At 44.3% G+C, this 21,738-nt stretch overlaps 1 protein-coding gene across 9 annotated transcripts; it reads right to left on the minus strand.

Moving 5' to 3' along the window:
- Positions 1–1,013: 1,013 nt before the first annotated feature.
- LOC123990849 (nuclear receptor coactivator 7-like) lies at positions 1,014–20,276 on the minus strand. Of its 9 annotated transcripts, none has more exons than XM_046291767.1 (17): positions 19,945–20,264; positions 16,882–17,031; positions 15,498–15,661; positions 10,082–10,152; positions 9,702–9,809; positions 9,514–9,615; positions 9,294–9,419; positions 9,024–9,208; positions 8,405–8,526; positions 7,613–8,206; positions 7,372–7,534; positions 7,108–7,258; positions 6,785–6,913; positions 6,495–6,647; positions 6,318–6,413; positions 4,560–4,633; positions 1,014–2,893 (listed from the first exon to the last, which is right to left on the minus strand). In XM_046291767.1, the coding sequence occupies exons 2-17, from the start codon at positions 16,917–16,919 to the stop codon at positions 2,758–2,760; spliced, it is 2,412 nt and encodes an 803-aa protein (XP_046147723.1). In that variant the 5' UTR covers positions 16,920–17,031; positions 19,945–20,264; the 3' UTR covers positions 1,014–2,757. The 9 variants fall into 9 exon arrangements, with proteins under 9 accessions (XP_046147723.1, XP_046147720.1, XP_046147719.1 ...); XM_046291764.1 differs by having other exon boundaries at positions 8,405–8,559; positions 16,882–17,027; positions 19,945–20,261; XM_046291763.1 differs by having other exon boundaries at positions 8,405–8,559; positions 19,945–20,261.
- Between the last annotated feature and the right edge of the window lie 1,462 nt (positions 20,277–21,738).

Below are 21,738 nucleotides of genomic sequence, written 5' to 3' on the forward strand. Positions count from 1 at the left end.
ATGCAAATTAGTCCAGGTAGCCATTTGGTTAGCAGTTCAAGAGACTTATGGCTTGAAGTTGTGAAGAAGTCTTTTGGACCTAGACTTGGCACTCCGGTACCACTTGCCGTGTAGTAGCAGAGAGAACAGTCTATGAATAGGGTGGCTGGCGTCTTTGGCAAGTTTTAGAGCCTTCCTCTGACACTGCCTGGTATTGAGGTCCTGAATGGCAGGAAGCTTGGCCCAGATATGTACTGTTCCGTACGCACTACCCTCGATAGTGCTTTGCGATTGGTGGCAGCAGTTGCCATATCAGGCGGTGATGCAACCATGCTCTCGATGGTGCAGCAGCAGAACTTTTTGAGGATCTGAGGACCCTGTCAAATCTTGGAGGGAGTAGGTGTTGTCGTGCCCTCTTCAAGACGGTCTTGGTGTGTTTGGATGAGTTTGTTGGTGATGTGGACACCAAGAAACTTGAAGCACTCAACCAGCTCCACTACAGACTCGATGAGAATGGAGGTGTGCTCGGCCCTCCTTGTCTTGATCACGTTGAGATGGCTATCCTGGCACCACTGCCAGGTCTCTGACCTCCTCCCTATGGGCTGTCTCATCTGCAAACTTAATGCAGTGCTTGGCCATGCAGTCATGGGTGAACAGGGAATATAGGAGGACTGAGCACACACCCCTGAGGGGCCCCGTGTTGAGGATCATCGTGGCAGATGTTGTTGCCTACCCTTACCACCTGGGGGCAGCTCACCAGGAAGTCCAGGATCCAGATGCAGAGGGAGGTGTTTAGTCCCAGGGTCCTTAGATAAGTGATGAGCTTTGAGGGTACTATGGTGTTGAACGCTGAGCTGTAGTCAATGAATAGCATTCTCAAGCACCTACACCTGCTAGATGTTGAGCAATTTTATAAATCCTGAACTACTTTGAAACATTGTCAGCTTTACCTATAGTAAATGTGCCTATGTAGCCTACCTAAAAGGAAATAAGCAAACCTTGGAAAAGTAAGCAAGAGGATATGGGGGGGGGGGGAGGGTGAAGGCTGGAATCGTATTATGTTTATTATTTCATTTTAAACATAATACAATAAATATCCTCAGTGAGACTCACCTATAATATGACAGTTTTGGATTTACAGGAAATAACACTTTGGGAACATTCACAGTGAGAACAACACTCAACATCTATTACACAGAAGGAAACAAAGCCACACCTATAAGGATTTGTGAATAGTAGGATGCAGAAAGGGGAATGTCATATTTAAGCAGTATTGTCTGTATTACAGTATTTTCTGTATATCATGCAGTAGGTCTAGTCAGCTCATGGCAACTTACTTGAGACAGAAACAAAACACTCCATTTATCAACATTGGTCTGGAAAACAGTGGTATAAGATCTCAACAGAACACGTTAAGAAAAAAAACTAAAATGGTATATGCCTTTCTTTCCCGAAATTTCAGTACTCATCGGTCCTTCCCTTATTATGTAGTGGCAGAAAATGACAATCGTGACAGGTTTATACACAAACAAATGATTGATGTTAATGCCACAGACCAGACCAAACAACTTGGGAGTTATTGAACAGTCTTACTTCCCTTGGCTCATGTGTTCTAATGAACAGTTGAGTAGACTAAACTCACTCTGCAGTAACTCACTCTACTTACAGAAACACACCTTAAAACAAAGAGAAGGTACAGTTGGTCAAAGATGTGACAGACTAATACTGCCTTGAGATTCTTCAATCTATTTAGTGCTTGGATGTATCAACCTTGTGGCCGATCACAGGACTTACCTAAAAACAACAGAAAACAAACCAACACATTCACCAAAAAAATACAATTCTGTAACAAAATTATACTATTTCAAAAATCATACATTCTTTGTACAAATAAATCATAAGAAATTATAAAATGTGACGAGAAACAAACAAAACAGATACAAAAGTAAAATAAAACGACATTTGGTCATTGCAAAACCCCCTTTATGTTCCCTTAGTTGACAGTTGTTTTGGAAAGAGACATGGAATGCTCTGAAATGCAATGCAACATTCTCATTAAGTCTATTTAGGACTGGAGACATGAAAACAAGAACCTTCAGTCATGGTAAGCTTTGTAAACAATTACTCCTATATTTAAAGTGGTTTTGGGGCAGATGTGTTTTGGAAGAGAAATTAGTCACAAAATGCCTACCTAAAACATCTAACCTTTCACCTTTCCTCTTTTCACATGTTTTTTCCCCTGACTTGTTATGGACTTGTCAACAAGAATATTCTGATTTTCTGCGTATGTAGAGAATTGATGGTTGTGTTTACTCACCTGTAACCAGATACCTTGTTCCTTTTTGATGTGCATTGCACCCACTAGCCACATCCCTAATACAACAATCTCACATCTCATTGCCTATGTTTTGATATTGTGTTTGAAATTAACTCATGACTGATTCCGTTAGCTAGGACAATTGCCTCTTTGATCCTCCAGGAACATGTCGCTCTTCTCCAAGTGGGTAGAAGTTTTGAGTTCTGTAGGCAGGCTGCATGCTGGGATAGCTGTGGGTGGCATGGGAGGTATAAGGCAGCCAATAGAGTAATAGGGAAATACACCAGCCACAGCTTCTCACACCTCTGCCACCCCCAGGACAAACCACATCAAATCAGCTGTCGTAAACCTATGTCAAATGATCAGCTTCCCATTCTGGTAGAGTAAGGGGTGGGTGTTGAAGCCAGATCCTGGTCTCCCCCTGGAGGGTTTTGGAAGAGACTGGATGAGGTGGAGTGAGGCTACTCGAAGGCCCAGACCTCCACACTGTGGATGATGAAGTCCTTCTGGGTAGAGAGGGGCTGGTTGTGGAAAGTGGCACAGCTGGAGGTGGTGCCATGATACAGGTCAGCATCCAGCCACAGCCCTATCTGACCTCTAGATGGAGGGAAGGAGAAAGAGAGACAGGAAAAAGTCAGACAAACTCATAACAAGTTGACTTCAACAGAAAGAGAGAGCAGGTCACACAAAGATAGTCTCACATTGCTCAACCACATACAGTACCTTCAGTACTCAGAACATATTCACACCCCTTGACTTTTTCCAGCTGTTGTTGTTACAGCCAGAATATTAAAAAAATTATTACATTGAGATTGTGTCACTGCCCCCACACACACACACACACACACACAATACCCAATACTTTCAAAGTGGAGTTATGTTTTTGAAATTTGACAAATTAATTAAATGAAAAGCTGAAATGTCTTGAGTCAACCCCATTATTATGGCAAGCCTAAATAAGTTCAGGAGTAAAAATGTGCTTAACAAGTCACATAGAGAGTCCATGCAACTTGTGTTTAACATGGTTTTTGAAGGACTGTCTCATCTCTGTAGCCATATACAGTTAATGTAAGGTCCCTCAGTAGAACATGAATTTCACAGATTCAACCACAAAGTCTAGGGAGGTTTTTCAACGCCTCGCAATGAAGGGCACCCATTGTTAGATAAGGAAAAACTAAATAAATAAAGCAGACATTGAATATCCGTTTGAGCATGGTGAAGTTATTAATTACAATTTGGATAGTGTATCAATACACCAAGTCACTGCAAGGATACAAATGTCCTTCCTAACTCAGTTTCTGTAGAGGAAGGAAACCACTCAGCGATTTCTCCATGAGGACAATGGTGACTTTAAAACAGTAACAGGGTTTAATGGCTGTGATAAGAGAAAACTGAGGTTGGATCAACAACATTGTACTTACTCCACAAAGCTAACCTACATGACAGAGTGAAAAGAAGGAAGCATGTACAGAATAAAAGATTCCAAACGGTGCATCCTGTTTGCAATAAGACACTAAAGTAAAACTGAAAAAAAAAAATTGTGGCAAAGAAATTCACTTCATGTCCTGAATGCAAGGTCTTGTGATATGTTTGGGGCAAATCCAACACCGAGTACCACAATTCATATTTTCAGGAATGGTGGTGGCTACATCATGTTATGGGTATGTGTGTCATCGGCAAGGACCGGGGAGTTTTTTAGTATAAAAGAAACAGAATAGCGCTACGCCCAGGAAAACGTGGTTCAATCTGCTTTCCAACAGACACGGAGACAAATTCACCTTTCCGCAGGACAATAAACTAAAACCAAGGCCAAATAAAGACCGGAGTTGCTTACCAATAATGTTCCTGAGTGGCCCAGTTAGTTTTGACTTAAACTCTATGGAAAGACTTCAATTGCTGACTAGGAATGTTCAACAACGAACTTGACACATCTTGAAGATTTTTTTTGAAAGAATGTGCAAATATTGTACAATCCAGGTGTGCAAAGCTCCTAGTGACTTACCCAAAAAGACTCTCAGCTGTAATCACTGCCAAGCGTGATTCTAACGTAAATACTTATGTAGATTTTATATTTCACTTTCAATACATTTGCTAACATGTCTAAAAACATGATTTCACTTCGTCACTATGGAGTATTATGTGTAGATGGGTGAGAAGAAAATGATGTTAGATCCGTTTTGAATACAGGCTGTAACACAAAATGTGTAATAAGTCAAAAGGTATGAATACTTTCTGAAGGGACTGTATATTCAAATACACTCACCCTCCTCCTCCCATCTGAAGAGAATCTGTGTTGCCTTTCACAAAGTAGGAGTTCTCCCCAGTCCAGCGGTAAACCTGAGAAAAGGAAAAGCAACCCACATCAAGTCAGGCAGCAAAGCAATGACAGAGGTCATATGAATTCTAAAACATACACTAACGTTCAAAAGTTTGGGGGTCACTTAAAAATGTCCTCGTTTTTGAAAGAACATTTTTTTGTCCATTAAAATAACATCAAATTGATCAGAAGTACAGTGTAGACATTGTTAATGTTGTAAATGACTATTGTAGCTGGAAACGACTGATTTCTAATGGAACATCTACATTGGCGTACAGAGGCCCATTATCAGCAACCATCCCTTGCATTTCAAAGGCACCTTGTGTTAGATAATCCAAGTTTATAATTTTAAAAGGCTAATTGATCATTAGAAAACCCTTTTGCAATTATGTTAGCACAGCTGAAAACGGTTGTCCTCATTAAAGAAGCAATAAAACGGGCCTTTTTCAGACTAGTTGAGTATCTGGAGCATCAGCATTTGTGGGTTCGATTATAGGCTCAAAATGTCCAGAAACAAATAACTTTCTTCTGAAACTAGTCAGTCTATTCTTGTTCTGAGAAATTATGGCTATTGTATGCGAGAAATTGCCAAGAAACTGAAGATCTCATACAAAGCTGTGTACTACTCCCTTCACAGAACAGCGCAAACGGTCTCTAACCAGAATAAAAAGAGTGGGAGGCCCCGATGGACAACTGAGCAAGAGGACAAGTACATTAGAGTGTCTAGTTTGAGAAACAGACACCTCACAAGTCCTCAACAGGCAGCTTCATTAAATAGTACCCGCAAAACACCAGTCTCAACGTCAACAGTGAAGAGGCGACTCTGGGACGCTGGCCTTCTAGGCAGAGTTGCAAAGAAAAAGCCATATCTCAGACTGGCCAAAAAAAAAAAAAATGAAGATGGGCAAAAGAACAGACACTGGACAGAGGAAGATTGGAAAAAAAGTGTTATGGACAGACGAATCTAAGTTTGAGGTGTTCGGATCACATTCGCGAGACAGACAAAATGAAAAGATGCTGGAGGAGTGCTTGACGCCATCTGTCAAGCATGGTGTAGGCAATGTGATGGTCTGGGCCTGCTTTGGCGGGTGGTAAAGTGGGAGACTTGTACAGGGTAAAGGGATCTTGAAGGAGGAAGGCTAACGCCATGCCATACACTACACGGCCCTTAATTGGAGCCAATTTCCTCCTACAACACGAAAATGACAAAGCACAGCGCCAAACTATGCAATAACTATTTATGGAAGAAGCAATCAGCTGGTATCCTGTCTATAATGGAGTGGCCAGCACAGTCACCGGATCTCAACCCTATTGAGCTGTTGTGGGAGCAGCTTGACCATATAGTACATAAGAAGTGCCCATCAAGCCAATCCAACTTGTGGGAGGTGCTTCAGGAACCATGGGGTGAAATCTCTTCAGATGAAGTCAACAAATTGACAACTAGAATGCCAAAGGTCTGCAAGGCTGTAATTGATGGAAATGGAGGATTCTTTGAAGAAAGCAAAGTTTGAAGGACACAATTACTTAAATTAAAAATAATTATTTATAACCTTGTCACTGTCTTGACTATTATTCCAATTCATTTTGCAACTCATTTCATGTATGTTTTCATGGAAAACAAGGACATTTCTAAGTGACCCCAAACTTTTGAACGGTAGTGTAGGTATGCAGATACAACAGAGTATAAATGAGATTATGTCGGACCTTGATTTCAGGGCAGAAACTGAAGAGGAAGGTCTCTCCCGTGCCATAGCAGTGCTCACTTACTCTGAAGGGATGGGTGGAGTATCCCCCAAACAACTGGGGGGGGAGAGATCAAGAGCGCGAATAAAACTCAAGAGCCCAAATACAAATAGAGCACCATGTTCAGTGTGTGAGTACCTGGTTGTCCATGTCTTTGATGACCAGTAGCACAGGGCTGTCCACCTCTAATAGGCTCCTGTACAGGGTCTTTAGGCTGGTCCCGTGTTCCACCGTACTGTAAGCCAGTCGCCATGGATACCCCTGCACCCGCGCTGGCAGCCGACAAGCAAGCTGTGGGGAGACAGAGACACGTGATTGTGTGAATATGTGTATTTCGGAGTTTGTGTGCAGGTTGTGTATGTGAAGTCACACTGGGTATGTTTTCTTGATTGAAAGTGTTTTGTGTTTCATGGCATTTGTGTGTTTACCTTCTCTATGTGTGTGTCCTGCAGCAGAGCACTGGGGTCACTGAGCATGGGCAGTAGATCCCCAAAAGGCTCCTCCCCATCATAGCTGCCAAAACTCTGCCTGCGCTTCGCTTCGTTGATGGTGATGATCTACGAACACAACCATGTATGGTCAGACACCTCAACAGTACAGTCAAAACATACTAAACTCAATGCATGGTCAAAACATTGAACACAGCTTGGGCCAAACACAAAAAAAATGCATAGTCCAAAGTCACAAAACACTTGAACACAATGCGAACATACAACACCACACAGACCAAGGTCATGCCATGTGAACACACCTCCCAGCTGCGAGAAGACTTGGGGTCACTGAAGAAGTTATCGATCATGTTGAGCTCGTCCTTCTCCACGACCACGAAGCCCTGCTCCCTGGCCTCCTTACCGTACACATCAGGAGACCACTGGACAAAGAATGCATAGAGGTGGTCCACCCTGAAACACACCAAATTTATGTTTCAGAACATTCAACATTTATAGCATTGTGAATACACCCCAGTTCTCAAAGAGGTTTCCGACTGTGACTGTTGTCATTGTTGACCTCTCACCTCTCCTGGGGCACAGCAAACCAGTACTCTGGCTGTTTTCCTCGCGTGTGGGCGGGGCTGGATGTCCGGCCAATGATGAAGGACTTTCTCATGGGCTTGCCCACCTTGAAGCAAAGGAACATGGGCGGGGTCTTACTCTTCTCCTCTGTGGAGAGCAGCATGTCTGCAGAGAGAGAGAGGGAAGTATAATATTGAAATAATGCTATACAAGAAACCACACAAACCGCTTGTGAACACTCACTTTGGATGGGCGCCTGCATTCTCTCCAGCAGCCAAGACTTCACCTCCGCCTTGTTGCTCCTCTTTCGCTTCTCTTCCTCACTCAGCCACTCCTCTGCAGGGCTGGATTCCTGAGAACTACATTTCCCTGAAGCCGCAGCGGTCTCACTTAAGCTCAGCTTCCTATTTTGGTCCATTGCCGATTCTGATTGGTCGCTAACACAGTTCACCAGTTGCCCTGAAGAGTTCCCGTCTTTGGCTTGGCGTGTGGCTAGGCTAGCAGGCTTCAACAGTTCACCGTTATTCTCAGTCTCTGAAAGGACAGGCAGTGATTGGGTCGTTTCCTCGATGGAGCGGTTCTGGACCAGTTCTTCATCGTCCTCCTCTCCTCTCTGCGAGGTCAGTGGGACTGGGTCAGAGAGGGACTGGGACTCCACCCGTTTAGGGGAACTAGATCCTGGGAGCTCTCCCCACTGGTCCTGGCTGGTAGCACTGGCAGGTGGCCTGGATCCACTCATTGGTTCCTCAGCGCTCCCGTTCAAGGGAAGCTCCAGCTCTGTGAAACCCTCGTCTGATGGAGACTGGTCTGCTGGCTCACACTCTGCCCTCTCTATGACTGGGATATAAGAAACCATGAGGTATTACAAAAATTACCACATGGATCTAAATAATGCTAAATAAATTATTCAGCATAAGCCATTTGGTTTAGATTTCTCTTAAACTACACATGCAATGATTCACTATGATGTATATTGATTTTCTATGATTCATCCTGATCCAATACAAGTCATTGTGCGTCATCTCTCAGTCATACCCATGTCTGACAGGGCAGAGTCGATGTCGTCCAGGACAATGGGTCGTTTGGGATCCAGCGCCTCGTAGCGGCTGAAGGGGTTGAGGTCGCGCTCTGAGGGCAGCTCCTCCCACTCTCCGGGCCTATACAGAGGACACAGATCCTGGGGTAGGTCTCTGTGCGGGCCAGGAGTCAGGGGGCACCACACGCACATCACAACGGAGGATGGGAAAATTTAAACAAATCATATATGAACAAAATGAAAATGCAACTCAAAAACAGAACACAAATAAAATAATTTAAAAAAGGCTAAATAATAATACTAATTAAACAATGAACCAGTACAAAATGAAACAGATAAACTAAAAAAAAAAATGAATAGAGTGTCATGTCTGCCCCTACAATTTGGTATTGGAAACGCAACAGCATGAGCTCGGCCAATCAGTTAACATTTTCACCTACGAAGGAGAAGAACGAACGAACGAACATGGGAGAGTGCAGAAAGACAGAATGCGACACTTGACAACTAAGCAAGGAAAGCAAGGATAAGATCAGGAAAGGGGGAAAAAGGGTTTAAATAGGGAGTGAAAGATGAATTGACAGTGCGAAAGAGTCTCAGGATGCCTGGGTGGGTCCTTACGACGGCAGCGCGTCCTTCAGCTTCATGCGAGAGATGTCGTTGTAGAGGGCCACAGACACCACCTCCTCCATTGGGCAGATCAGGCCGTACTCCTCACAGCCGTGCTCAATCACCAGGGGGTCCGACTTGTGAGGGTCAAACATGATGTTGTTGGGCGTCACAATCATCACCCCTCCCACCACACCCTGGGAGACAATAAAAAGACACAAGTTAATCTGTTGCCGTGGTGGTTGTTTTAATTTCAAAATGGCCTCCGGCGTGGCCACTCACCATTCCGTCAGTGAAGTACTTGCAGCTCATCTTGATGAACTTGACAATGGCGGGGTTCTCATCCTCGGACAGGGAAGACCGCTCACGTCGTAGCGGTCTTACTGATCTGCCACTGAAGTCTCCATCCTGTAACATTGCCAGGCAGCAGGGACGAGCACAGAACTAGGATCAAATTTATTATTTTAGTCTGGGTTGTTCTTATCAAGGATAACTGACTTACCTGTGACACCTTCTCTGCTAGATCTTTGATGGAGGTGGGGTCAGAGGAACCCACAGACTGAGAGTCTGCTTCCGATTGGCCCACGTCTGGAACAAATAGCTTCTGCAAGGGTGACAGACAGGCTTGTTTGCCAATCAGAAAGCTAAGATTGACAGCAGGAAGTGGTGTGTTAAGTGCTGAAAGCTCACCTGTCCTGGATAGACACTGCGGGAAAAGAGGCGGTTGAGCTGCACCAATTTGTTGGGGGTGATGTTGAACTTCAGAGCAATGCTGTTTAGAGATTCTTGGGGTCCCACCTGCAACAAAGTTACATCCTTAGTAAATGTTTATTACCAAAAGTATCAATCTAGCCAAGCCAAAATGCAGCACGAAATACTAAATTAGAAAGCAGAAACCTTGACTCCCTGAACAGGATGCAACCTTTTTGCTTTATTATTGAATTACAAAGAAATGTAGGCTTATCGTCCACATTGCCTACCTAAGTTAAGAGTGAGTCAAAACCCCATGAGGGAGTTGTAGTGTCAGAGGGTGGAGGTAGTGAGGCATTACAGAGGCAGCCTGTACTCACAGTATACTCCACTGTCCCAGGGGGCCTCCTCTTCTCTTTCTTGGCCTGGCTGCTCATGTTGTTCCTGTCATCTGAAAGACAGAAAAATAGGTTAGTGACACAGTATAGAGATTAATACAAATAAAATTGCTCTGTTCATTCAGAAACAAAATGCATGTATACACCAACAAACTAGCGCACACTGCTTTAAATAGAATTATATTAAAAGCATAACCCTAGCTCGCGAACACACACACACACACGGCTAGCTAGTATCCTAGTGAACTCTGTACGCTACAGTCATAGTCAGCACCAGTTCATTAGAACACCCTCCCACTACTTCCGCTTTCCTCTACTCCAGCTCCTCTATAGAAACTGGAGGAATGACTCAGCATTGTACAGCAGGCTGTGAGGAGTCCAGCTGTGGGTCACTGTACATCCACACAGAATTGACCTCTGGTAAGAGCGGTCACTTACTCATTACGGTCTCTGTACCAACTAGTGACTGGTAGCTTTATCAGAACGAGAATGTCATAATATAGATTTTTTAAAGTTGCTAAGTTAATGCAGTGTAGTCCTACATAGACTCCTTAGTCAGTGCATAACTAGGATGACTACCTTTTCGGATTGAATAACTTGTTTGTATGGTCATTATGCAACATCCTCAGAATTAAAAAGGCTGCAGACTAGCAATGTATAGTGAGTGTATGGAGTAAGAAAGTAGCTTGCTTAATGTGTCAACTAAATGGCTCTGTCTCGCCAGAGTGAGCCATGAGCAAGCCAGAGAGGAGACTCATTGCTAGGCAACTCACAGACACAGGCTGCAGCAGTGGAGCAGAGGGAGAGACAGAGGAGCAGCACTCAGCAGCTTAGCTAGCAGTAGGAAACAAAAAAGCTTCTCAGAATTTCACTACTGGTTTTCATATCAACTTTCTTCGTTGTCCAGAAGCCAAAAAGGGACAATCCTAGTCATTAACCACCAGTCCTAGTTGTTGCATATTTAGATTTCTCTCAGATTATAACAAAGATCAGGGTTCTGTATAGAAAAGTTAAATTATTATAATTAGGGGCTGCCCATGTCCAAACAGTGAATAGAAAATAATTGTAGGGGTGAACATAAGACTAAAACCAGATATAAAGTATGTAGAAAATATAATGGACCTTTAAATAATATGATTTTTGAGACCCAACAATCAACATAAAAGCTTGACAGTCAGGTACATCTAAAATGTAAAAAAACGATTCATTTTGGAGTATTTTTTATCATGGCATGGGGATCCCATTGATTATGCTATAATGTTTGAATCACTCAGATTGCATGCAAAATGTGTAGAATTACAGGAAATTAGCTTTAAAAACAGCTACATTTTGTCACTGTGGCCAACAGGAAGGCCTATAAAATGTCTAATCAGCGACAGCACCAGTGGCCATGCCCCCCAAACCATGACTGGATGTCCTTTGGGTGGTGGATCCAGAAGAAAACTACGGAAACGTTAATCTGTCACAAAAAACGTCTCACATCATGTGTCTTTGAGAACAGTGTATTCCCGCAAATACATTTTTGCAAATGTTGTTTACTTCAAATCAAATTTTATTTGTCACTTCGTAAACAACAGGTGTGGTTCATTGAACAAGCATGGGAAACGGTGTTTAAACCCTCTGTGCATTGGGGTGCATGCAGCTTTAGGATACCGCACTGATGGAGAAGAGAGACAGGAAGCCGGGCTACTTTGCCAGGTAAGTGAACGGTTCTTCTGTGTATAGCCTCTTTTAGGTCTATGCCAAAGTATTTATAGTGTTGCGTTTTTCGAGAGCCTGTGAAGTGGGTTTTAGTGTTACCAGCATGTGGCAACAGTTTTGCTTCCCTGTGTGCATAGCGATTTGAGGGAGAACGGGATGTTTTGTAGCACCACTAACTGACGTCCCACTATGCCGTTGTTTGTTACGGTGCATTGAGTAACTGTCCACTTTTACTCTGACTGACATTGTGTTCACTGAGTAGTGCTCTGTAGCTATCTGACCCTCACTGCACTGGGTACACCTGATACTGGCACTGATGCAATGGAGTCAGGCGTCAATGCTCACGCACAGTAGAGTTGCCGACTGGATTTCTATCCCTGTAAGTAGCTGAAGCATGAGACATCCAGCAGTGATGATGTATGCTTGAGATCCTGGCTCTCTACTCCTGGGATAAGGAGGTTGCTGCTGTTTTTGGACGAGTTGTTTATGTTTTGCTGCGCTTGAGTGAGTACACAGTCTGACAATTTTTTGTGATGTACCATCCGCACTACCTTCTGTAGGGCATTGTGGTCGGATCCCAAGTGGTTGCCCATACCAAGCGTTGATGCAGCTTGTCAACATGCTCTCAGTGGTGCAGATGTAGAACTTTGAGGATCTGAGGGCCCATGCTGAATCGTTTAAGTCTCCTCAGGAAGAGGCATCGTGCCCTCTTCACAACGGTGTTAGTGTGTTTGGACCACAATAGATCCTTAGTGATGTGGACACAGAGGAAATTGAATATCTTGCACCTTCCCATTTTGCCCCCAGAACAGCCTCAATTCGTTAGGGCATGGACTCTACAAGGTGTTAAAAACATTCCACAGGGATGCTGGCCCATGTTTACTCCAATGCATCCCACAATTGTGTCAAGTTGACTGGATGTCCTTTGGGTGGTGGACTATTCTTGATATACACGGGAAACTGTTCAATGTGGAAAAACCCAGCAACGTTGCAGTTCTTGACACAAACTGGTGCGCCTGGCACCTACTATTAAACAGCAAAAAAAAGAAATGTCCCCTTTTCAGGGCCCTGTCTTTCAAAGCTCATTCAAATAACTTCACATATCTTCATTTTAAAGGGTTTAAACACCATTGCCCATGCTTGTCCAATGAAACATAAACAATTAATGAACATGCACCTGTGGAACGGTCGTTAAGACACCAAGAGCTTACAGACGGTAAGCAATTAAGGTCACAGTTATGAAAACTTAGAACACGAAAGAGGCCTTTCTACGGACTCTGAAAAACACCAAAAGAAAGATGCACAGGGTCCCTGCTCATCTGTGTCAATGTGCCTTAGGCATGCTGCAAGGAGGCATGAGGACTGCAGATGTGGCCAGGTTAATACATTGCAATGTCCGTACTCTGAGACCCCTAAGAAAGCGCTACAGGGAGACATTGTCCTTGCAGTGGTAGACCACGTTCAACACCACCTGCACAGGATCGGTACATCCGAACATTACACCTGCGGGACAGGTACAGGATGGCAACAACCACTGCCCAAGTTACACCAGGAACGCACAATCCCTCCATCAGTGCTGAGACTGTCCTCAATAGGCTGAGAGAGGCTGGACTGAGGGCTTGTAGGCCTCACCAGACATCACCGGCAACAATGTCACCTATGGACACAAACCCACTGTCGCTGGACCAGACAGGACTGGCAAAAAGTGCTCTTCACTGACGAGTCGCGGTTTTGTCTCACCAGGGGTGGTCGGATTCGCGTTTATCGTCGAAGGAATGAGCGTTACACTGGGCCTGAACTCTGGAGCGGGATCGATTTGGAGGTGGAGGGTCTGTCATGGTCTGTCATTGCATCATCTGACTGAGCTGTTTGTCATTGAAGGCAATCTCAACACTGTATGTTACAGGAAAGACATCCTCCTCCCTCATGTGGTACCCTTCCTGCAGGCTCACCCTGACATGACCCTCCAGCATGACAATGCCACCAGCCATACTGCTCGTTCTGTGCGTGATTTCCTGCAAGACAGGAATGTCAGTGTTCTGCCATGGCCAGCGAAGAGCCCGGCTCTCAATCCCATTGAGCACGTCTGGGACCTGTTGCATCGGAGGGTGAAGGGTAGGGCCATTCCCCCCAGAAATGTCCAGGAACTTGCAGGTGCCTTGGTGGAAGAGTGGGGTAACAACTCACAGCAAGAATTGCAAATCTGGTGCAGTATGAGGAGGAGATGCACTGCAGTACTTAATGCAGCTGGTGGCCACACCAGATACTGACTTACTTTTGATTTTGACCCCCTCTATGTTCAGGGACACATTATTCCATTTCTGTTAGTCACATGTCTGTGGAACTTGTTCAGTTTGTGTCTCAGTTGTTGAATCTTATGTTCATACAAATATTTACATGTTAAGTTTGCTAAAAATAAACAGTTGACAGTGAGAGGATGTTTCTTTTTTTGCTGAGTTTATATCCCGTTCAAAAGGCACTTAAATCTTTTGTCTTGCCAATTCACCCTCTGAATGGCACACATACACAATCGATGTCTCAATTGTCTTAAGGCTTAAAAATCATTATTTAACCTGTCTCCTCCCCTTCATTGACACTGATTGAAGTGGATTTAACAAGTGACATCAATAAGGGAACATAGCTTTTACCTGGATTCACCCGGTCAGTCTGTAATGGAAAGAGCTGGTGTCCTTAAAAGGAAAAATCCACCAATCCTTTAAATGTGAGATTTTTTTTTGTGAACAAATGTTTAGTTTTCCTTTTATAATAAGGTTGGTAGCAACATGGAAAATCGTTGTTGAAATCTGTTGCAGGTCAAGTCGACTCCAAAATCCACAACGCAATGATCTCGTTATGGGCTGGCTTGCTATCAAACGTAGTTAAACACAACAACCAAAGACAATACCAGCATGTAAAGTAGGTAGTTAGCTGTCCACAATCTCATCATATTCAACCTGCAGATCGATGTGCCTCACAGAGTGGAGTCTGAATCCAATGAATGAAGGAACATATAATTCTCCACCAAGGAGACTGTGGTCCAATCGTGTGAACAGTCATGCACGGTCAAGTTAATCGTTACACGGACTTTGAGAAGGGATTGCGTATGTCAAGAAACAAGTCTATTTTCCTTGAAAGTAGAGAACGTCACGATTCCAAAGTTATACGATATTACAGATAGCAAGTTAATTATCTCACATCTCAGAAAATATTTGCAATGTTGAACTTATTCTTGATGAAATTTGTTTTAATGTTGTGTTTTTGAGCTAGCGTCCAATAAACTCCCATTCACGTCTTGTCCCAGAATCGCCCAGAATGCACCACACGGCCCATTGGCGTAGCATGGGCAACGTTTCCCATGGACTGCGTGGTGCATTCTGGGACAAGACGTGAATGAGAGTTTATTGCACTCTGTTCCAACATCTAGTGGAAAGCTTTCCCAGAAGAGTGGAGGCTGTTATAGCAGCAAAAGGGAAACCAACTCCATAGTAATGCCCATGATTCTGGAATGAGATGTTTGACAAGATGTCCACACTTTTGGTCATGTAGTGCACTTCTGACCCTTTGTTAATGTGCCCATAGAAAGGCTGTGTGTGTGTGTGAGGCGTGTTTTACATTTACATTACATTACATTTAAGTCATTTAGCAGATGCTCTTATCCAGAGCGACTTACAAAAGTCGCTCTGGAAATTGGTTTTACCTAAACCTTCAGGTGGGTTTGGCATTATCCTCTCCTGGGCATCAGAAAAAGCAGGGAGGGATGGGCAGGAGATGACGGGCGTCTTTAAGGACGAATCCGACGGGTTCTGCTCAGCCATAGCCTTCTCTGATTGGCTCTGTTTGAGCTGTCTCCGTCTCTTCAACCTGAGGATATGGAGAGAGGGGTGGCCAATCTGTTTACTTCCAATCATGCTTATGAACATTGGATTTCACAACTAATGAATGTTTCCTGTTAGGTTGTGAAAAACTCAAAAACAGAAATCCAAAACGTAACTGTCTTTTGCTTGCCCACTTTCTCTTCTCCTCTGTCCTTTTTCCTGATTCATTATTGATAGGTCAGGTGGTGATGTCATGGCGTCTCCCACCCCCGCCTGCCTGGGTTCATTAACAGGGGAAGCTGCAGCTAACTAAGCCGACATGGCAACATGTAGCTCTAGTCAGATTGAAACGGATTGTAAACAAGATCCTGGCTGTCTGGGCTCAGTATAGAAAAAGCTGGAGAAAGAAGGCAAAGGACATGTGAAAATGGAGAAGCAGATGACTAAAGAGAGCGCTTGACAGCGACAGAGTAATGGAGGAGCACTGGATCAATAGGTTTGGATACAAGACAGACAGATATAGTTCTGGCCTTCAAATAGCATCTCTTCCATTACAAACACAGCAGCAGACCATACACACATATGGTAAACATTTCTGGATTCCACCAACAAATTCCACACAGCACACTACTGTTTCACACAGGAACATTAACAAGAGAGGAATGTAGAGATTTCCTTTGGCGCTTTACCTTTTTATCCCCCTCTTGCTTTCTCTCTAGCCTGGTAGCAGAGGAATAGCTACTCAGACTGCGTACTCACTCAAGCGCAGCAAAACATAAACAACTCGTCCAAAAACAGCAGCAACCTCCTTATCCCAGGAGTAGAGAGCCAGGATCTCAAGCATACATCATCACTGCTGGATGTCTCATGCTTCAGCTACTTACAGGGATAGAAATCCAGTCGGCAACTCTACTGTGCGTGAGCATTGACGCATGACTCCATTGCATCAGTGCCAGTATCAGGTGTACCCAGTGCAGTGAGGGCCAGATGGCTACAGAGCACTACTCAGTGAACACAATGTCAGTCAGAGTAAAAGTGGACAGTCACTCAATGCACCGTAATAAACAACGGCATAGTGGGACGTCAGTTAGTGGTGCTACAAAACATCCCGTTCTCCCTCAAATCGCTATGCACACAGGGAAGCAAAACTGTTGCCACATGCTGGTAACACTAAAACCCACTTCACAGGCTCTCGAAAAACGCAACACTATAAATACTTTGGCATAGACCTAAAAGAGGCTATACACAGAAGAACCGTTCACTTACCTGGCAAAGTAGCCCGGCTTCCTGTCTCTCTTCTCCATCAGTGCGGTATACTAAAGCTGCATGCACCCCAACGCACACACACGCGCCGAGCCTGTGGGCACAACGTCCTAATGATCCCGCTCTTCTCCCTTTCCACAATCTTCCCACTTCCTTATCATGGGGGAGATAAAAATAATTATTGAAGGGAATTAGCTAAAATATCTGCATCGTCTGCTGTATGCAGCAACGCAGAAGTGTACCAAACAGCAAGCCAAAAGACGCCAATCGAGCTGACTGAAGGTTAATGCCACAGCGTAGTCAGAGTGCTGAAAGCATATCGAATGAGCATTAGTCATGCTGTTCCGCTGATACAATCTACTGGTCAGAGGATGTTTTTGTAGTTGCAGTCTACAGTGAAATACTTGCGCTCCGAGTGCCAACAGCGTAGGTGTGAATAAAGCAAAAAAATATATACATATTTACAACTGAGATATAATAATGTCCATTGGGGTGTGGGCAGGGTAGATGTCGGTTGGGGGACGACGACGACTACTACTACTGGTGGCTATTCAGCGGTCTTGAGGTACAAGCTATAGGCCAGTCTTAGTTTTTGCCATAATGCTCCTATATTGCCTGCGGCTGAGTGATGGAACCGGGGAGACCAGGCTGTGGCTCGGGTGGCTGAGCTACCTGATGATATTCTTAGCCTCCCTGCGACACCTGGTGTTGTAGGTGTCCTGGAGGGCAGGCAGTATGCACCCAATGGTGCGTTGGGCTGAGCATACCACCCTCTGTCGTGCCATACGGTCAGCGGCGGTGGAGTTACAAAGCTGCGATGCAGCCCGAACAGTATGCTTGATGATGCTCCCATAGAACACTGAGGGTCCTCGGGGACAGACCGAATTTCTTCAGCCTCCTGAGGTTAAAGAGTTGCTATCGTGCCTTCTTCATTACGGGGTCTGTGTTGTTTGACTGTTTCAGCTCCTTGGATGTGTACACCAGAGTACTTTTTGACCGTGTCCACAATGATGAGGATGGGGCGTGCCCCATTGTTTTGCTGATGTTGATGGAGAGGTTGTTACCTGGCACCACACTGTCAGAGTGCTCACTTTCTCCCTGTAGGCAATCAGGCCTACTACTGTCGTGTCTGCAGTGAACTTGATGATGGAGCTGTGTGAGTTCACTCAGTAGTGGGTATATAGTGAGTACAGGTGGGGACTGAGGACACACCCTTGTGGGGCCCCATGCTGAGGATCAGTGTGGAGGAGGTAATGTTGCCTACCTTCACCAGGTAGGCTCACTGTCAGAAATTACATGACCCAGTAGCATAGGGAGGTAAGTCCCAGGGCTGTGAGCTTTGGGGTGAGCTTAGAGGGCACGATGGTATTGAAGGTCGAGCAGTAGTCGAACAGCATCCTCACATATGCATTCCTCTTGTCCAGGTGGGTGAGGGCAGTGTGCAGTGCAATGACGATTGCGTAGTCTGTGGATCTTGTTGGGCAGTAGGTAAATTGGAGGGTCAAGTGTGTCGGGGAGGGAGGAGGTGACCTACTCTGACTAGCCTGTTGAATAACTTCATTACATGAGAGCTACTGGTCGATAGTTATTCAGTTCAGTTACTTTCCCTTTCTTGGGCACAGGAATGATGGACATCTTGAAGCAAGTGTGAATAACGGCCTGAGTTAGAGATTGAAAATGTCAGAAAACACAACAGCTAGTTGGTCTGCACATGTTCTGAGGCTAGGGATGTTGTCTGGGCCGGCAGCCTTGTGAGGGTTTACACGATTGAATGACTTACATACGCCCTCCATGGAGACCTCAAGCATGTATCCTCGTGATCCTCAGGGGCGCTCCTCTGCAGCTCAGAGTCGTTTTGCACAAAGCGTGAGAAAAACAAGTTTTGCTAGATGGGTAGGGAGGCAAGCGTTGTGTCCACAACCTGACTGGGTTTCTTTTTGTAATTTGTGATGTTTAGAAGCAACTGCCACATACACCTAGTATCCAAACCCCTAAATTTCCCCTCCATGTTGTACCTATACTTGAGTCTCCTCATCTCGATTTATCTGCATAGGTCATATTTGTACTGTTTAACCAAACAATTGTCCCCGGTCACCTTGCCGTATTTATAAGCAGCATCTCTTTCCTCTTTCCTTCAGTATTCTCATCAATCCACAGTTTAAGTTATGAAAGACACCATCGGTATAACATTATCTATGCATTTTTCCATTAATCATGTGACTGACTCAGTAGCAGCACATCCCTTGGCTTTCTAAAGAAAAATGTCCCTAGTCATTCTGCTCACAATTTGATTTAGCTACCAACCTTCAGTCTTTTCCAGTTGCATGTTACTGCCATCGTGGTTGCAATGACATTGTCTCATGCCGTTATCATGTTTGCCATGTTATCTGCTAATTTGCAAAGCATATTGCATAGCTTAATCAGTCTCAAATCCCAGTGTGTGCGAGTTTAATATTTGCCTTTTGATTAGTGGGTGGGTATGAATAGGTGCATAGTTCCCTGAACCACTGCAACAGCTCACAATGAAAAGCTTGGCAAACGGCTGTAGTAACCAATATTTTATTATACACATTGGTAGTAACTCTGAGCAACTGTATTAGATCAAGGTGATACTGACTACTCTCTTCAAGACAGGGCATCTCCGTTAGCTAGCTAGCTAGGTAGTTTTTACAAAACATAACGTTACATTTTGTAGCTAACAAGTGCAGCAGAAATTAAACAGCCAACACAGAGCCTTTGATATTGCTAACAAGTGCAGCAGAAATTAAACAGCCAACATTGAGCCTTTGATATTGGCAAACAAAATATATATAGTGTCAAATAACGTTAGTTAGCTAATCAGCAACATGAAAAAAACTATAACAATTAACGTTAGCTCAAATTTTCCTTTCCGTTAACAGTTATCGTTCACTAACTAATATACTGTTGACGTAGTAGCTAGCTAACTTCGAATTAGAACTAGCTCGGTTAATTTACTAGGTAGCTAGTTAGGATTGCTAGCTCATACATGCTAAAGCTAGTTTTAACAGCGAACTAAGGTTAGCTAGTTAAGTTAACGTTACCCACCGTGTTTCTAGCTACATCCTTTGCTTTGGCTGCTTCGCTTGTTTCTGGTGCAGCAATACCGAGATTTCACGATAATTATGTAACCTTATGCAACCGGAGTCTACTGACTGGATGGATGCTGCGTGAAACTGTGGAGAGAGGGGACACTTTTAGCTACGCAGAAGGGACAAAGTCCACACACAACTGACAGCTGAGCTGATGCTGGCTCAGCACGTTAACGGTAACCAAGCTTCGTCAAAGATTACGTTGTCTGTGGCTGCGTAGGCACATTTATTAGCCAGTTCGTTTACGATCAGTGCTATCCGGGATCCTTGGGCCGTCCCTACCCTAACGTACATTTACCATACCCATTTCAGCTACATTTCAACTTAAATGGCGGTGTGGACGTCCGAAACCTCCCAGATAGCATTCAGTCGCGTGGTTATCCTTTGACAACTACATTATAAATGCACGTGAGATACGATTTCAAAATAGTGGACATGCACGCATAAAACGTTTACATATATCATCCAATGGTAGCTACGAGCAAACATGGATACATTTTCATACTTCGAACACAAATACAACCTGTCCAGTTTACCTAACCGCATGTCATGGCTTTCCCACCTTTTCCAGTTTACGAATGCACAGCGCCCCCTGGTGCTATAACAATCACCTGAGGAACAAACGTAAATTAATCACAATCACATTAAACATAACAATCTTCAGAACTGACTTTGTCAAAGAAACAAAACAACAATGGCTTTACAACGATTTTGAACAAACATAACGTGAGACATGTCAAAATGTAGCCCAAACGGTCGCCAGATGGCCCTATTATCCCTTTTACGGCATTTGTAATAATAGTGCCATGCCATCTGGCAGCTGGTTAAGCTTGCCAAATTGGGGGTTTTCATAGAAAGCATCTGATTTGAATGAAAACACACCACTATTGGATTTTTTTCCCAACATGGTTTAGTTAGAGCTTAGATGCATGTAATCCAACCGTACAATGTTGTGTTTTATCCAAATTTACACACAATGTCCACAGTTGACGCCATCGCACTGCCTTATCCCATCTGGACAAGAGAAATACCTAGAGGAATATCATTGACTACAGCTCAGCCTTCAACACCATAGTACCCTCCAAGCTCATCGTTAAGCTAAGGAACCTGGGTCTGAACCCCGCCCTGTGAAACTTGGTCCTTTGACTTCCTGAAGGGCCACCCCCAGGTGCTGAAGGTAGGCAACAACATGTCCACTAGGCTAATCCTCAACACAAGGGCTCCCAATGGCTCCACAAGAGTGTGTGCTCAGCCTCCTCCTATACACCCTGTTCACCCATGACTGCCTGGACACACATGTCTCCAACTCAATCATCAAGTTTGCAGATGACACAACAGTGGTAGGCCTGATTACCAACAACAATGAGACATCCTCCAGGGAGGAGTTGAGGGCCCAGGTGGAGTGGTGCCAGGAAAATAACCTCTCTCTCAACGTCAACAAATAGCAGGAGTTGATAGTGGACTTCAGGAGACAGCAGAGGGAGCACGCCCCCATCCACATCGACAGGACAGCAGTGGAGAAGGTGAAAAGCGTCAAGTTCCTCTGTGTACTCATCACTGACAATCTGAAATGGTCCACCCACACAGACAGTGTGGTGAAAAAGGCACAACAGAGCCTCTTCAACCTCAGGAGGCTGAAGAAATTCAGCATTGCCCCAAAAACCATCACTAATATGTACAGATGCACCATTGAGAGTATCCTGTTGGGCTATATCACTGCATGGTACGGCAACAGTATCGAACGCATCCG

Source organism: Oncorhynchus gorbuscha, linkage group LG12 (assembly GCF_021184085.1).
Source record: "Oncorhynchus gorbuscha isolate QuinsamMale2020 ecotype Even-year linkage group LG12, OgorEven_v1.0, whole genome shotgun sequence".
NCBI classification, from domain to species: Eukaryota; Metazoa; Chordata; class Actinopteri; order Salmoniformes; family Salmonidae; genus Oncorhynchus; species Oncorhynchus gorbuscha.

Coding starts and splice junctions, on each gene's coding strand:
- LOC123990849 (XM_046291764.1), bottom strand. CDS start 16,919: ATGGAGAAGAGAGACAGGAAGCCGGGCTACTTTGCCAG. Junction 10,153..15,497: donor AAACCCACCTGAAGGTTTAG/GTAAAACCAATT, acceptor TCTGTCTTTCAG/ATGACAGGAACAACATGAGC. Junction 7,535..7,612: donor AATGCAGGCGCCCATCCAAA/GTGAGTGTTCAC, acceptor CTCTCTCTGCAG/ACATGCTGCTCTCCACAGAG.